Raw genomic sequence first — 16,868 nt, 5'->3', positions numbered from 1 at the left:
AATATACATGTGACTAAAATTATTTTAACAGCCGTATTTGTATTATAATGACAGAATTCTATAGATCTTGTGACAACACATTCCTCTGTTTTGTATGAGTTTAATTCCTTTTCAGTGGTTGATATTTGAACCTCTTTCATTTAGAGTCCATCTAGCAACACAATTCACAAAGTGCCTAAACAGGTCCAGGAGGGGTTAAAGAACACACCACCAATATAAAACCTGCCACTCTATTGCGTAATCTACACAATCTCATAGTTGAATCTGGGTTCTTGTGAAATTTTAATCAAGTGACTAGGGAATGTGATACATGATTGGAAAGTAATATATAGAATTCTACAAACTACTAAATCTTCTGTATGTTTTGTTCCATGATAATATTGCAAAGAGAGGAAATTTCCAAATTTCCAAATGCTTAAAGTTTTACCTTTTAATGTGCACAAAAGAGTGCTTCTTATGAAGGTGTGTGTGAGAGTGGGGGGTAGTTTTTAAAATATGAAATTAGATTATTTCAAATACCAGATAAAAGGAGAAGCAATTAAAACAAATTACGACACAGGGAACTATGATTGGAAGTAGGTGTAGCATGTAATTTCCTAAAGGCACAATGATTATTACATTTGATAACCTTGAATATCATGCAGGCCATATAATATTTTATGATCAGAGCAGAATAAACACTGTTTACTAATCAATTTATTTGTGTCTTTAGTCACTGAAATTTGAAGGACAAAATAAAAATCTAGGTCTTTATGCCATTGCAAAGCATGGCCATGAAAATTGTCTAAGCAGCTTTAAAAAATGTATATCTTTAAAAGGACAAGGCGGGGGAGGGGGGGAGGCAAGTGAATTTTCAAATATCTATTCAGACATAATCACTGCTTAATGTAGGGTCTGATGAAGTGTGGGGTGAGCCCAAAGAATCCCAGTCTAGGGAAATTCATAGTTTAGGTCAAGTCACACTCTGGAGGAGCTCTCTTCACTTTCCTCTTACCTAAACAGGGGAAATATGATTAAGATAAACAACAAAACACTCTCATTGCAAAAAAAAGTCATGAAAGGGCAAAGGCGTGCTGAAGGAAAGGGGAAGAGGTCTAGTCAATTCTTGACTTGTTAATTAGGGTCAGAACAGTACTGGGAATTTCCTATGCCCTAAATTTGTTGAAAATGATTACATAGGTCTGAGGAAAAGGGATATAATCAGAATGATTCATACAACTTTTTAGTATTGGGCTCTGCCCAGTCTACTGCAATATCCTCTCACATGATGCATGGACTTATGGACATCCAACAGATGTTGATACTGATTCAAAAGCTATAGGATTTTGATAGGCCTTGGCCTATTAGGCCATGCGGATTTTAAATCTTCCTCTCTCAAATGAATGGGACTCGTACTAGTTATGAAGGGACTTCCCTTGGGACTTGTTACAACAGCATACAGTGGCAACAAGGATTTGAGGGTAGTTTCCCATTCTGCTTTGCCATCTTGGGGTTGGCTTGCAAAAGCTTTCTTACCCCTCTCAGGAAGAAAATGTTCACAGGGCTGATTAATTACTACACTGAATTCAGCAAAGATAATTGGGCAACCTAAATCAGATATTCAGATTTGGAAAGACAGGCTCTGATGACACAAGTTGAAATTCTAGGTCTGCAGGTAAAGCTTAACAAAAGGCCCCATCCCAGGGGCCACCCTCCCTCTGCTGAGAGCTTCTCACCCCATCCCCAGCACTCCAAGTCCAGATGAGGAATTCATGGAGGAGACTCTATAAATTTTATAAGTATATAATTTATTTATTTAAAGAATACAACAGGTTGGCACTTATTATTTGTAACTATGTTCGTAGATAAAATAAAACCAAAAACCGAAACCAACCCAAATAGCTTAAACCTTTGCCCAAGTGGATGCTGGCATCAATATTCCAAGCAAGATTAAAAATTATTTCCCAAGTTACACACCCTACACTCCAACTGATATTTTAATAACTTGCTTAAAAATTTCTCAGACATCTATGAGATTCAGGACACTGTTTGCAGTGTAGGTGAAAATTTGAAGTTTTTGCTACACAAACTTTTGGCCCCACGAACAGAATAGCAAAAACTCAAATGTGTTTTTCCTCCGTCCTTGCCTAGTCCAAAAGTAAAAAAAAAAAAAAAAAAAAAAAATTGTTTTGAGGAGTGGTGTTTACAGTTGCTTTTTTTAAATTTCCTGTGGAGCAGCCAGGTAGACCTATCCAATTCGTAAACGGTCTTGTAAGCCCCTACTCCGAAAAACCCCGGTGGCCCGCCTAGCACAATCCCAGAGATCGTTTTGTATTTTCTGCCTCGTAAGGCGGGGGTGAGGTCGGGTGAGGGTGCTACTTTAACCAAAAAACAACCAATAACTCGTGGTTTTTAGGATATGGCCTGCCATTTCCTAATTAAGAAACGAGTGTGATAGTTCTTTGGCCAGCTCAATTTATAGTGCTATGGAACCCCAAAAGGCTGGCTGTTCAAGCGATGAGAAACTTCGTCCCCTGCGAGACCCCAAGCCAGCCCGGCTCGGCCACCGCCCATCCCTCGGGTCCTTCTCTTCGCGCCAACACCTCGGCTCCCCCTTGTCGCTTTCCTGCGCTCAAATCTGCGCCGGGTCGGCCGCCCCAAGCTCGCCGCCACCAGGTCGGTGCAAATACCTTTTCCCTCCCCGGGGCCCCAGCGCGCGGACACCTCCCAGCCTCCCTCCCTGCCAGCAGGCCCTTTCCCGGCTGGGGCACAGCAGCCCCGGCCGCAGCGGCAGGAAGCTTAGCCCTTGTTGATGCTGTTCCATGGCGCGCCTCCCCGCCCTCCGGCAGCCGTCCGGCTCTTCCCCGGTCTTCGGCGCCCCCCTCCGTGCGCCTGCGCAGTGCCGCCCGGGGGGCGGGGCTCAGATTCCTGTCAGCCGCGGCGGCGGTGGCGGCGACCGTCAGTTTTCGCTGAGGAGAACACGAAACGGACCCGTTGGCTCTCCCCCGCTCTCTTTCCCCGCCCTGAACCCCTCTACTGGCTCGCCGGGAATTAATCCCCGTGGAGTTTTTCCACACCGCCGTCTGGTCCTCGATCCTCGGCCCGGTGGAAGTCACTGCCCTCGAAGAGGAGGCAGCCGCAGCCGCCCTCGCCTCGCCGCCCCCGGTTCGGTGCCCGCGGTCCCCGAGAGGAGGTGCCGCCGCCACCGCCGCTCCCCCCCTCCCGTTGCCCTCGGGCCGGGCTGGGTCGAGCTGCGATGCCCTCGGACTTCATCTCATTGCTCAGCGCGGACCTAGACCTGGAATCGCCCAAGTCCCTGTACTCGCGAGGTGAGTCAGGCTGGGGGCTGGGACGTGGGGGCGGGGAGACCCGGCCCGGGGAGAGCGAGAGGGGGTCCCCGTCGGGGGCCGGGGGGCGGCCAAGCCGCGGCCGGGATGGCCGCTCTCGGGGGCGGAGCTGGCCGGAGGGGTCGGGGTGATGGTGGAGGGGCCCGGGGAGGAGTGGCGGCCCCTCCCCCGCGGAGCCGCCGTCCGCGCGGGGCCCAAATTCCGCCGGCCCTCGGGTCTCTGCGGCAGCAGGCGCTGGAGTGTCTCTCGGCCCGCCTGGCCCCGCCACACGCCTGGAATGGCCGGCCCCGGCCTCCCGGCTCGCGGATCTCCGCTCCGGGGCCGCGGCGATCTTTGCGCGGCTGCTCTCGCCAGGACCCTCCTCCCCAGCAAAGTTGCCGGAAAATGGGCGGCGTGGCCTGGAGCCGGGTCTGGGTGCAGGATGACCATTTTCCAACCCCGGCAGGTTGTTAGTGCGCGGTGGTGCTCCCCTTCTCGCCCTCAGGCCTAGTCCACTCCCTCCCCTTCTTGGGACGGCCCCCCGGGCCAGACGTTTTCCTCTCCTCGTTACCTTGTCGCTGGAAAGGGCCCGAATTTTCTTTTTCATCTTCCCACCTCTTAGGCATTCTAATTACTTACTTCTTCCTCTCTTTTACAAAGATCGGGGTGCTCTTTCCGGATTAGTTTTAGTCCACTTCCCTCCCAGGGATACCTGCTCGGGCCCAGACGCTGTCCTTTGAAGAACATTCTTGGATGTTCGCGGGCTGGTTGCTGGGAGGGGGCATTAGATACAGATTCCCATTTTAAAACAATTTTGGCTTACTTAGGCTTGCAGGGAATTCCCAGCATCTGAAATATTGACACTTGAGCTGATTTCTACTGAAGTTAAATTCCTATACTGGACACTGGAAAAATGTGTCGGAACAGGTTCCCTGTGCAAGAGGCATCAAACCAAATGACTCCCACTGCCCTACTCATCACTTTTTACACCACGGGGAGGGGGCAAAAGACGTACTTGGGTTGTTAAATTCATTTCACCAATGTTAAAAATATGTCGCACTATGAACCCCCTTCCTGAGAAATTCAACGTTTCTTCAGCTTTTGCTGATGTGTGATTTCCACTCTATCCCTTCTCCCCAAAAGGAGGGACTTCAGCTTCACATTAGTGTATTTAAATTAAGTAAATCAGAGTGCGTTGGTTTACTCTGGAAGAGAGTGGACTTTATAAAGTGGACTGACCATTAAGTTTGTACACAGAGTCCTACTTAGTAACAGTAGCTATTGTCTTTTGCTCTGATGCCTTTAGTTAAGTCACCATCCTGTAGGATGCTTTTTCGGCATTACCTGAAGCAGTTTGAAAATATTATATAGTTCTGAGTGTCAAAAAGAAGGGACGTTAGCAAGAGATGATTCTTAGAGGAAAGCTAATGTGGTGCATTTGTGCACTAAAGATAGCAAGAAATTAACACCTTTTGGATAGTAATCAGATAATTTTTCATGAAACAAATGCTTTATGAAAATTTAGGTTTAGCATTGAGACCAATGTAGAGGCAATTTAACCTTCCTCTTGCGGAGAATATATTCATAAATATGGGCTTTATCTCTTAAAAATACATGCCAGTTATATAAGAGATGTATGCTATCCTTGGCATTAAAAAAAATCATTCAGCATAAAAAATGCTTAATGCTTTTTGTGTTTTTCAGATTCTCTGAAGTTACACCCATCACAGAATTTTCATAGAGCTGGACTATTGGAAGGTCAGCAAAGTGCCATTTTAAAGCATATTGTGTTAGTATGCAAAGGCTTTCTCTGAAATGGAATTTAAATGAGAAAGTGTGAAACTTTGCAAACTCACACAATGTAGTTTTCTCCTAAAGAGCCTGATCCTTCTTTTAGAGCAGCTGTTTCATTGGAATTTATTGCTGGGTTTGATTTGCTTGCTGGCTGTTGAATCCTACTTTGAGAAGCCTTGGTGGGGGGGAAACCCACAAAAATCATTTAAAATTATGTGTTGGGTGTTCTACTTTAGAATTCCCGATCTTTATTCTAGCTTTTTGCATACAAACCAAATATAGAAAGGCTCAGACATTATGATCAAGAATAACTAAAAGAATGATACCAAACACATATTTAGTTTGAAAATTCAGAATTTAGAACTTTCATATGCTTAACATTTCTAAGTGTTATGTTAATTATTTACAAAAAAGCACTGATGTCATTACTATTACATTTTTAAGGATAAGGAAAACCATGTAATTTAGGGATGATCATTGAGTTAATGGTCGAGCTATGCTCAGAATAAAGCATTTTAGCAAGTTCTGGAGACATTAGTAGATTCTGTAGAATAATTTAAACAGCTAATAATTATTTTGCATTGTTTTTAGCATTTTAAAACATAAAATACTTTGTTTTGTTTTTGTGGTTTTTGAACTGAAATCACATTCATTATCTTTGAATCTTAGGGTTTTGAACAGCAAGGATGTTAATTTCTCCATTATGCAAAGGAGTAAACTTTGGCTGAAATTAAGAGACTTGAAAAAAGTAGTAGAAACCATGCCTTTTGTGTTTATTGCTTTCTACACAAAGCCAAACTGCTGCTCTAAAATATATATAATTAGTAACTTAAACATTTTGTGGTTCATTTTTAAAAGGCCTCAAATGTTTTAAGTCTGACTTGAATTTAGGCATTCACCTTCTTAGAGGCAGTCTGGTTTAGAGGGAGAGTCATATTTGTACAATCCCATCCATTTCCTGGGCAACAAACCAGAGAGTGTCATAATCTTAGAGATTATCAAGCAGGAGGAAAATGTAAAAAATTAAGCAAATATTTTTTATGGAAATACAGAGACTACTTAATATGTTTACATTTGTGCCTAAATAGTTTTGTAAGTTTTCATTTTTTTTGAGAGGATACTCATTATTTTATACTATATATAAAATGTAAAATGTATGATTATCAAGTTATATCCTTTTGATTTTTGATACAGAAACTTGTTTGCTTATATAATGAAGTAATTAATCTATGCTGAATTCTACTTTTTAACCTTTTGTTATAGACGTTTAAATAATTCACAAAAGTAGAGAGAATAGACTAATGAATTCCCACATTCCTATCACCAACCTTAAACAATTGTCAATATACATCTACTCTTGTTTCTTTTATCCTTTCCTACACACTATATTATTTTAAAACAAATGCCAGATATATTATTTCATACATAAATACTTCATATTATACTGACTTCTTATATTAAATTTTAAAATACTCTTATTGTCGGGCATATATATTCTAGTTTATTTCAGGAAAGTTACTTGTATCTCCTCCTGTTTTCAAGATATAGTACAGCAGGACACTACTACTTCTGGTATATAGTTCAGTTAGTCTGTAATCTTTGTTGATTGCAGGCCATGCAGTCAGTTTGGGTTCTAATCCTTGTTCCAACATTTGCTTGTGTGTGGCCATAGCCTAATCATTTAATCTTTTTTGAGCTTCAACTTCCTCATCTTTAAATGGAGACAATAAGAGTATCTTTATCATAGGTGGTTTTGAATATTATTTAAGGCAAATTCATGTAAAACCTTTAACCTTGCACATGATAAATGCTCAGTAAATGTTGTTTTTAAAAATTTTTTTTAAATTTAAATAAACATATATAAAACATATGTTTGTTATATATGTGCCAAGAACTTAAGTATGAATTCACTGCATTATTGTAACAACCCTTTGAGATATTTGCATCATTATCTTATTTTACAGTTGAGGAAACTAAGACATAGGGTGTTCAGTAACTTACCCACAGTTATACAGCTAGTAGTTTGTAGAGCCAGGATTCCAACACTAGTAGTCTTACTTCTGAGTCTGTGCTCTTAACTACTGTGCTATATGGCCTGTTTATATAATATGAAATATTGTCTAATATTTATGTATGCATGCTTTGCATCAGTAAATGTGACTTATATCTAATAATTAAGAACTAAGTCCAGATTGATGGGAATTTAAGTACTTAGTATCATACAATGTTAATTTTTTTTATGTTCTTCCTTTTGGAAAACAAAGCTGGAAAGCCAGAAGTTGGATACTATTAAGCTGTAAAGATGAGATTCAGAATATCTTTACCATTCAACTAAGTTTGCCTTTTTTCCACCTAGACTTAATCAATGCCAGTTCTTCCTGTTATCACTATTTTTTTTTTTTTGAGGGACTGGTTCTTTATTTCAAAAAGAAACTAATCAATTTTCAATATCAAAACAGTTGCATCTTTCTCCCAATTGGTCCCCAAAAGAGAACACACCAAAGGAGAGTACATTTTAAACCAGTAAGCTGCAGGATGCACACCTAACAGACCTCACAGAAACCTCACCAAAAAGGAGGAAGTGGGTGGGGAAAGGAATTGTAAAAGATCAGCACACTGCCACCCAGACTGTAGAGAGCATTCACAGCCAGATGGAGTGGGCGGTGCCCTCTAACCCCAAAGACCTGCTATCTTTTTTAAATTTAATGTCGTGGTTGCCTTACAGTAGAAAAAGGGGCCTAGCTGTTTCATGCAATAATACATAGCCATTAAAATGATGTTTCTGATGTTCCTGTAATTATATGTGAAACCCTTAATAAAATAAGTAAAGCAATTATGTTATAATTATATTAAAGGTAATTTATATGGGAAAAGTCCTGGACAAAGTATATACTACAGACTTTTACTTTTTGATGCTATTTTTGTATTTTCCCTACCTAAAGAATATGGTTTGGATAAAAAATAAAATGATTTACAATTAGGAAGTTAAAATCTGAAGGGCCTGGACAGAAGTTTAAAGGACAGGGAAAAAGGCACCCTTTATTATATATTTGGTACTGAGAATTATTCATTTTGGTTTACATTCTTTGTTTACCATATAAACAACTTAGATAAAAATGAAAGTAAAATGATATGATTAACCAAGAGGTCATTCTAGAAATATAAGAGTATAAAATAGGATCATAGAAAAGCACAGAATAAAAAGGAAAAGTAAGAATATAAGCAAAGTAGAAAAAATAGAGAAAAAAACAATGGATTAAAATTTTCAAAATGATTTTAAAAGCATGATTTAAGAGATTACATGATGGATCAAGTTAAAGAACGAGTTAAAAGCTAAATGCTATTATGATTCATGGTATGCATTAAAGATTTAAGATAAGATTTTTAAAAGAAAATATGAAATGTTCTGAGTTAGAAGAAAAATAAACTACGTTTTTTTTTTTTACTACTCTAAATCTACTTAGTGTGGTACCATACATTGTTATACTTTATATTTAAAGTTCACAAATGAAAATCCTAAAAATAGTAACTGTTTTATTGACTTAATGGAATATTTCTGAATAGCCATTAGGCCTGATTTGTTTCTTTTCTAGGGGCCTTATTTTATTTTATTTTTTTTTATAAAATCACCAACATTTATTTATTTATTTTTATTTTTATTTTTTTAAAAAAAGATTTATTTATTTATTTAATTTCCCCCCCTCCCCTGGTTGTCTGTTCTTGGTGTCTATTTGCTGCGTCTTGTTTCTGTGTCCGCTTCTGTTGTCGTCAGCTGCACGGGAAGTGTGGGCGGCGCCATTCCTGGGCAGGCTGCTCTTTCTTTTCACGCTGGGCGGCTCTCCTCACGGGCGCACTCCTTGCGCGTGGGGCTCCACGCGGGGGGACACCCTTGCGTGGCACGGCACTCCTTGCGCGCATCAGTGCTGCGCATGGCCAGCTCCACACGGGTCAAGGAGGCCCGGGGTTTGAACCGCGGACCTCCCATATGGTAGACGGACGCCCTAACCACTGGGCCAAAGTCTGTTTCCCTTCTAGGGGCCTTATAAGTGATTGTTGGGCCCTTGTCTGTTTGGTAGTTAGGCCATTGACTGCTACATGGTGATATGTGTGAAGATATCTTACTGAAAAGAAGGATTAAAAAAAACTATTTAATATTAAAAATAATCTGTTGAATTATTTTCTTGTTTAGTGCCTATTAATCACTATCCATCCATACCTAGTAAACTAAAAATATCATTATGGAAATCTTGAAGTCTGAACATATGCAGAAAGTTGTCCAAACTTCTTGCTTCTAAGATCCATCTTTTTCTGTAATATCCTACCATCTGATTTTATGTCTTTTCCTAAAGTTTGCATTCATTATTTTTATTTAATAGTAGACTTCTATTATTTATTACCATAAGAGCATAGTAATTCATAGTCTAATCAGGTGGTTCTTGGCTTGATCTTGACTCTACTATTAGTAGCCCCCTGAAACATGAAAGTGGTATTTTAGAAAAACATTTTTATTGCAGTCAATATTATACATTAAAAAATCAGTCATCTCTCTTTATTAGAAATAGTTGACTTGTGTTATATTTCCTATTAAGAATAACATAATTAGAAAAAAACAAAAGATCAAATTAATCTTTGAGAGATGTTGGGCCTGATTATGTTAACTTTAGATATAAAGTTATAACAGGATAGTTCTATTAACTTTAGAGAAGTAAAAGCAATTTGTGAATAGAAATGTTGCTTATTAACTTACTGTCTTTTCTTGTTAAGATTTTATTTCATGTTACATAAAAGAGTTTCATGCGATTTTTTTTTTTTTAATTTATTTTTTATTTATTTCTCTCCCCTCCCCACCCCCCAGTTGTCTGCTCTCTCTGTCCATTCGCTGTGTGTTCTTCTGTGACCGCTTCTGTCCTTATCAGCGGCACCGGGAATCTGTGTTTCTTTTTGTTGTGTCATCTTGTTGCATCAGCTCTCTGTGTGTGCAGTGCCATTCTTGGGCAGGCTGCACTTTGTTTTGCATTGGGTGGCTCTCCTTTCGGTGCATTCCTTGCGCGTGGGGCTCCCCTGCACAGGGGTGTTCCTGTGTGGCAGGGCACTCCTTGCACGCATCAGCACTGTGCATGGGCTAGCTCCACATGGGTCAAGGAGGCCTGGGGTTTGAATCGCGGACCTCCCATGTGGTAGGCGGACGCCCTATCCATTGGACCAAGTCCGCTTCCCTCGTGTGTTTTCTATCTGCTGTTGTCTTAAAAAACAAGATTAAAAAACTAGCAAGGTGTAATACACAAATTATAAACGTACTTGATGAAAAGGTAGAAATTTTCTTTATGGATTAACTACAGATAATGGGTTCATCTTTCAAATATATGTAAAACCTGATGGGATTAAGAATATATACATTTTTGATGATTTAAACTAAAAATAGATTTTTTCTTTTATTTTCAATATTTATAAAGAGATGATGATCATTGCCATTGCTGAGCCTTGAATATTTATCACTTCTTTTTCCTATTCAGAAACCATTGTAATTTAGTCCTTTACTAAATTTGGTACTTGGTTATGAAGATGAAACAAGGAGAGAAGTTTCTAATAGGGAGCTAAGTTGTTGATTACTTATATTTTAGTAAACTTAGTTTTATTTTTAAAAATCTACTTAAAGCAATCTTTGTAGGACATGTTAATCAAAAGAAAAATTTTGGTGGTTGAAGAGAGGAAAGAATATAGTAAATTCAGTGTTAGGAATAATCGAAAATATTTTTTGAACAATTATATGTCAGACAAATGTCAAGTAATTTATGTGTACTGAGCATTTTACAGATATTTTTCACATTTAATCCACAAAAACCCTTCCAGTATTCCCTGTTTCATAATGAGCAAACTGAGGTACAGAGGTACTTCTAATTTCCAGAGTCACATAGTAGAGGAGGCTAGAATTGGGACATTGACAATTTGACCTCAGATTAGACTGTTAATACTGACCCTTTTACGGTACAAACATTTGATAATTGGCACTTATACTTTAGGCCCTAATTAATATTAGGCACACTGTTCAGAAGCCTAATCTGAAAGAGTACTTTGTGTAGGATTCTTTAGCAGTTTCCATAAAGAAATGAGAATAATTCTATAAGCTACACGTAAGAGTCAGTAAAGAAAAAGATGATGGCCCTTTTGGGGAAGATTTTAACGCTCAATTTTAACAAATCATTGTATGGCTTTGGGGGGTGTCTTTAAGATTGAGCTGAAGCAAATGTTTGGCCAAACTGTCTCTGTCTTGGCTAATAGTACTCAGAAGGAAAAAGTAGGCGAAGGAAAGCAGAAGCCACCACCTTAGGAGAACTACTATAGAAATAGAGATACTGTGGTCCTCTTGATTTCTTTGTCAGTAGTTTTATGGAAGCAGTGAATTCATTGCCCCTTATATGTGTTGGTGTGTTTCAGAGCCAGACTAAATTTGAGAAGAAATGAGCAACAGAAGAAGCAATACTAATGGGAACCCCAGGAATTCTCTTTCTTGCTATAGGCGATCTTTGTTTACACAACTTCCTGAAAGTTCTGTGTTAGGAAATAGAGCTGGATTTTAATTCTAGTTTGGCTATGAGACCCTGTTAAAATGACTTAAACACCTCTTCTCTTCAGAAGTGACATTATTTTCAACCTTGTCTACTTAAGAGTTATGAGAAAGAACAGCTGAAATAAGGTTAGAGGGCTTTGAAACTGTAAAATGCTTTATGAATAGTGATATTTTGCATAGGACCTTATTAATATACTTTAGTTCTTCACTTCATTCTGCTGTGCCTTTTTTTTTTTAATCTGCCCCCTTCCCCCTAATGTCTCCATTTTCTCATGGTACTCTTCACATTTTGCTTGTTGATTTTACTATTATTTTTATATCCTTTCTTTAAAAAAAAAAAAACAAAAAAAACCCAGAACATCTTTTTAGGAGTATAGATTTGCACCTATCTTAAATGTTTAAGTTTTGAACATGTGTATATAATTTATGTAGTCATAATGAAGATATAGAGCATTTCATTCATTTCATAAAACTCCCTCTTGCTCCTTTGCAGATACTCCTACCTACTCCAGCTGCAGGCAACTATTGATCTGCTTTTTGTCACCATAAATTAATTTTGCCTTTTTTAGGATTTCATATAAATGGAATCATACAATGTGTACTCTTTTCTCTTTAACTTCTTTAAGTTGGAAGGTTATATACCTTCCAAAAGGGTAAACAGTATTTTTAAATGGACATAATGGTAATCTGAAATACTAAATTCTCTTATATATTCATATATTATTCTGTAATATAACCAAGTATAGATTTTTCAGGGATTAATTTTGATGTTTATGTGCAAGAATAGGTTGCTTAGCCATAATATTACTATTTATTCACTTAAAAATGAATTTACATATAGAGATTATATGTGAATAAATAGTTATAATATAGGGTGTTTAGTAACAATCTAGGTTGGAGAATGAAAATAGTAATACAGTTGACTTTTATTGAATAGGAAAATAATTTTGTGCAAAATATACCAGAGCATATTGTTTGCCCCTGTGCTTTATAATTGTAAACTGAAGTTCAAATGTTTAAAATTCCATTTTTAAAATAACTTGTCTTTAGAGAGTTTAGGCTGAAGAGTATATAGGGGGCATGTACTTCTTTACTCTGATATATAATTTCTATAGATTAAGCATACTGGTAAAACTGAATTTTTGCTTTTTGTCCTTTAGTCTTGTGCTTAGCTGTGTATTGAAAATACTCATTTTGAATAAAATTGACATTTGCTCAGTAGTCAAATATACTATAAACTATACTGCTAGTTTGTACATTAAGCATTAGTATTCAATATAATGGAACATTTAAATGTTTGTTGATGGTGGCTTGATTATACAACTGTTTGAGTCATTACAATCACCTGGGTAAATCAGCAGATCACATTGTGTTTTATGGCAAGGAAGCATCCAAACACAGGCTTAAGCTACATGCATCTGTCCTTCACAATAGAATTGTAATTAGAAGTCTTGGAGAATTTGTTAATGTTTCTCTTTTTCCAGTTTTAAATAGCAACTTGCTTGTTGGTTCTTCATTCTAAAACTAAGGTTTTAGATGAAGAAGTACTATTGTAAAATGAAATTAATGGTCATAAATTAATCTTTCCATTTGGAAATACTCAATTTCAAACACATAGATAAGAATAGGCAGTTATGAGAACTTTAGAAATACTATAAACTAAAAATGTACTTAAGTTTCAGTAAAATTATATTGTGACCTCTAAGCCTTTTTTTTTCCTGTATTTTTTGTTTTTGTTGGATTTTAGGCAAGTTACTTAACCTTTCTGTGACTCAGTTTGGTCTTCTGTAAGATGGCTAAAATAGACTCAGACTTGTTATGAGGTTTAAATGAGTTAATATTTTGAAAGCCCTTGGAATAGTGCTTGGCACATAGTAAGTGCTATCTATGTAAGTGTTTGTTAAATAAACAATAAAATAAAAATACTTATCCAAAGAAAATTGCCCCGGATGTAACCAGGAACCAGGATTTTAGTAGCATAAACTTCTGTACAACCAAATCAGAGGTTGCTAAATTTAGGCATTCAAAACACTGTGTTGCTGCAAGGTTTATCTTCCTAAAATACAAATCTGATCTTATTACTTGCTTGAAAATCCTTCAGTGGTGTCTCCATGGCTTTAGGATGAAATCCAAATTCTTAAAAACCTGCCTTCTGATTATCTTTTTACTTTTATTAAATTTTTTTTTGTTAAGATAAAATTCACTTAATGTTCACCATTTTACCATTTTAAAGGGTATAATTCATTGTACTTTTAGTATATTCACAATGTCGTACAACTATCACTAGTAATTCTGGAACTTTCTTATCATCCCCCTAAGAAAACCCACATCCATTTAACAGTTGCTCCCCATTTCCCCTTCTCCCCAACCCCTTGTAACCACTAATGTACTTTTTGTCTTTATATAAACGAATATTATATAATATGTGTCTTTTTGTGCCTGGCCTCTTTAACTGAGCTTAATGTTTATAAGGTTCACCCATGTTGTAGCAAGTGTCAGAACTAATTCCTTTCTTTTACTAATTCCTTTTTATTACTAATATTATATTATATGGATATACCACATTTTATTTATTTTTTCTTAAGTTTATGGGCATTTGGGTTGTTTCCACATTTTGACTAGTATAAATAAAGCTGCTATAAATATTTAATGAATATTTATTTTAAAGTTTTTGTGTGGGCATATGTGTTCATTTCTCTTGGGAACATATCTAGGTATGGAATGGCTAGATGATATGGTAACTTTGTTAACCTTTTGAAGAATTTGTTATGAAGTGGTTTCGATTTGCATTTCCCTAATGACTAATGATATGGAGCATCTTTTCATGTGTTTATTGGCCATTTGTATATCTTCTTTGAAGAAATGTCTACTCGGGTCCCATTTTTTATGCCCATTTTTTAGTTGGTTGTTTATCTTTTTATTATTGAGTTGTAAGAGTTCCTTATATTCTAGATACAAGTCCCTTGATAGATCATTTGCAAAAATTTTCTCCTATTTTGTGGGTTCTTCTTTTCACTTTATTGAAAAAGATGCACAAAAGTTTTTAATTTTGATAATGTGCAGTTTATTTTTTCTTTTGATGCTCATGCTTTTGGAATCATATCTGATAAACCATTGCTTAATTAAAGATCATGAAGATTTATGCTTCTGCTTTCTTCTTAGAGTTTTATAGTCTTAGCTCATATTTAGATCTTTGATCCATTTGGAGTTAATTTTTGTATATGGTGTGAGGTAGGGATCTAACTTCATTTTTCTTTTGCATGTGAATATTCAGTTTTCCTTATCATTTGTTGAAGAGACTATTCTTTCACCATTGCTCATGCTTGAGTGTCTTTTTGGGGTAATGAAAATGTTCTAAAATGGACTGTGGTGATGGTTGCTCAACTCTATAAAAACACTAAGAGCCATTGAATTGTTGACTTTAAATGGGTGAATTGTACAATATGTGAATTATATTCAATAAAGCTGTAAAGCTGTTGAGATATATATGTGGTTTAGGATGAATTTAAACAGGTTGTAAGGGTCGTCAAAACTGTAGAATTTATGTATGTGAGTTTTTATTATGTGGGGCTGTCTCTAATAAAAATAGATTTAAGAGTGAAATATACTTAATATTTGATGTAAAATTTATGAGACAGAGGTAATTGGTTATGTGGTGATATGTGGAAAGGAGATTTTTCAGTATCTCATTTAACAGTATATTTTAGTTGTCTGTCAAACTAAAGTATCTCATTTAACTGTATATTTAACTTTTCAGTATCTCATTTAACAGTATATTTTAGTTGTCTATCAATTCCTAATTTCTGTTATTTTCTACAGGGGACCCCAAATCTTTAGCTTTAAATATAAATGGGATGATGTAAATACCACTGAGTATGCCACTTCTTGGATATAACCAAAAGGAAAATTTTGATGAGCCAGATTAGACTACAGGTGACTTGGAAAAATTCTTGAAGCAGACACATTAACCTCATTTAGATTGGAAAATTTTTTGACTATTAATATGCATGGTTGATTCATTTTGTTGATTTCTAGAAAGCAAATGTTTATATTTAATGGTAGCAAGAAGATTGCAGTTTTCTGATAAATGTCACAGAATTGTGGCAGTGAGCCAGAAAGAAGAAATACTGTATTAGTGAAGTGAGACACACTTCTGTAGCTATGGAAACTGTAAACCCTACTAAGTCTCAAAAAGGTATTCTCTTTGTATTTATGTCATTAATTAGACATTGGTAGAGGTTAATGAGGACCCTGGATAACTGCTACATTAAATACAGGTATAATTATATTTCATTAAAGGGCCTGGTTAAAAGGCATTTTTAGGTAGTTTAGTATTTGTTTTGTGTGAACATTAAAGTGCTTAGTTTATTTTTAATTTGACTCTCATGGCTAAAAAAGTTTCTTTTTAAAAGAATAACATTTTCTTAGGTAATTGTCACAGCTCAAGTTGTAAGTTTATTTGAGAATAAATGAGAAAATGTGTACATGAATCACTTTAGTAAAAATTAAATTAATTTTGACCAGTACTTGGTTAATTACTGGTCAAGTGCACATTAAGTTGTATCTGTATAGATTTTTATGAATAAACAAACTATGTTTTAGACATAAATTAGATACTTTAATAATTTATAGTAATTATTATAAACTGGTTAGTGATTTTAATATACCAAGTAGTAATTTCATGATGGATACCCTGACCGGTCTGTATGGTTAATATTCCCCTAATTATAGAAACCAACTTATTCCCAAGACTACTCAAGATTAGGTTTGTAATCAGGGTTACCAGTATTCATTTTGGTGGCATTATAATCACTCCTGGGTTGGGGGGGAGGTAAGCTTTAGAAGGGAGATAACAGCTAATCCTAAAAATAGAAAGGTAACCTAGAGCCAGCAAAGATAGCTCTGAGCAATTGTGTCCTCACCACACTTAATTGTTTACTTATTTGTATGTCACTCTTAACATTGCCATTTTCCCTCAAATGTATATGTGTTGTATTCTCTTATCCACCTATATTAGGAAGTACTTCTTCAGCTTGCTACATCTGCTTATCAGGAACATCTCCTCTCATCCAGTGTAGAAGCAAATGGTGATTTCAAATCTCTCAAATCAAATAGATGTATAAGTGAAATCTAACAGTCATTTGTATTGTTTAAGTAAAATGAAATGGAAAAAGTAAATTGTGTGAAGTAAGCTCTTTTGG

The 16,868-nt window shown here is 36.8% G+C and overlaps 1 protein-coding gene across 17 annotated transcripts in view; it reads left to right on the top strand.

The window, feature by feature from the left end:
- Window positions 1-2,875: 2,875 nt before the first annotated feature.
- Window positions 2,876-16,868, top strand: part of NFAT5 (nuclear factor of activated T cells 5) — a 123,747-nt gene continuing 109,754 nt past the window's right edge. For 4 of the 17 annotated variants that reach the window (XM_058279782.2, XM_058279780.2, XM_071209105.1 and 1 more), the window contains exon 1: window positions 2,895-3,308. In XM_058279782.2, the coding sequence (XP_058135765.1) occupies window positions 3,236-3,308 (73 nt within the window). In that variant the 5' untranslated portion in view covers window positions 2,895-3,235. Of the gene's footprint in view, window positions 3,309-5,009; window positions 5,064-16,868 lie in introns of all 17 variants that reach the window. The other 13 variants (XM_058279781.2, XM_058279778.2, XM_071209106.1 and 10 more) reach the window with 9 other exon arrangements.

This window comes from Dasypus novemcinctus, chromosome 18 (assembly GCF_030445035.2).
Source record: "Dasypus novemcinctus isolate mDasNov1 chromosome 18, mDasNov1.1.hap2, whole genome shotgun sequence".
In the NCBI taxonomy this organism is placed as follows: Eukaryota; Metazoa; Chordata; class Mammalia; order Cingulata; family Dasypodidae; genus Dasypus; species Dasypus novemcinctus.
The sequence above is the reverse complement of the archived record's forward strand: the minus strand, read 5'-3'. Positions and strand labels throughout refer to the sequence as shown.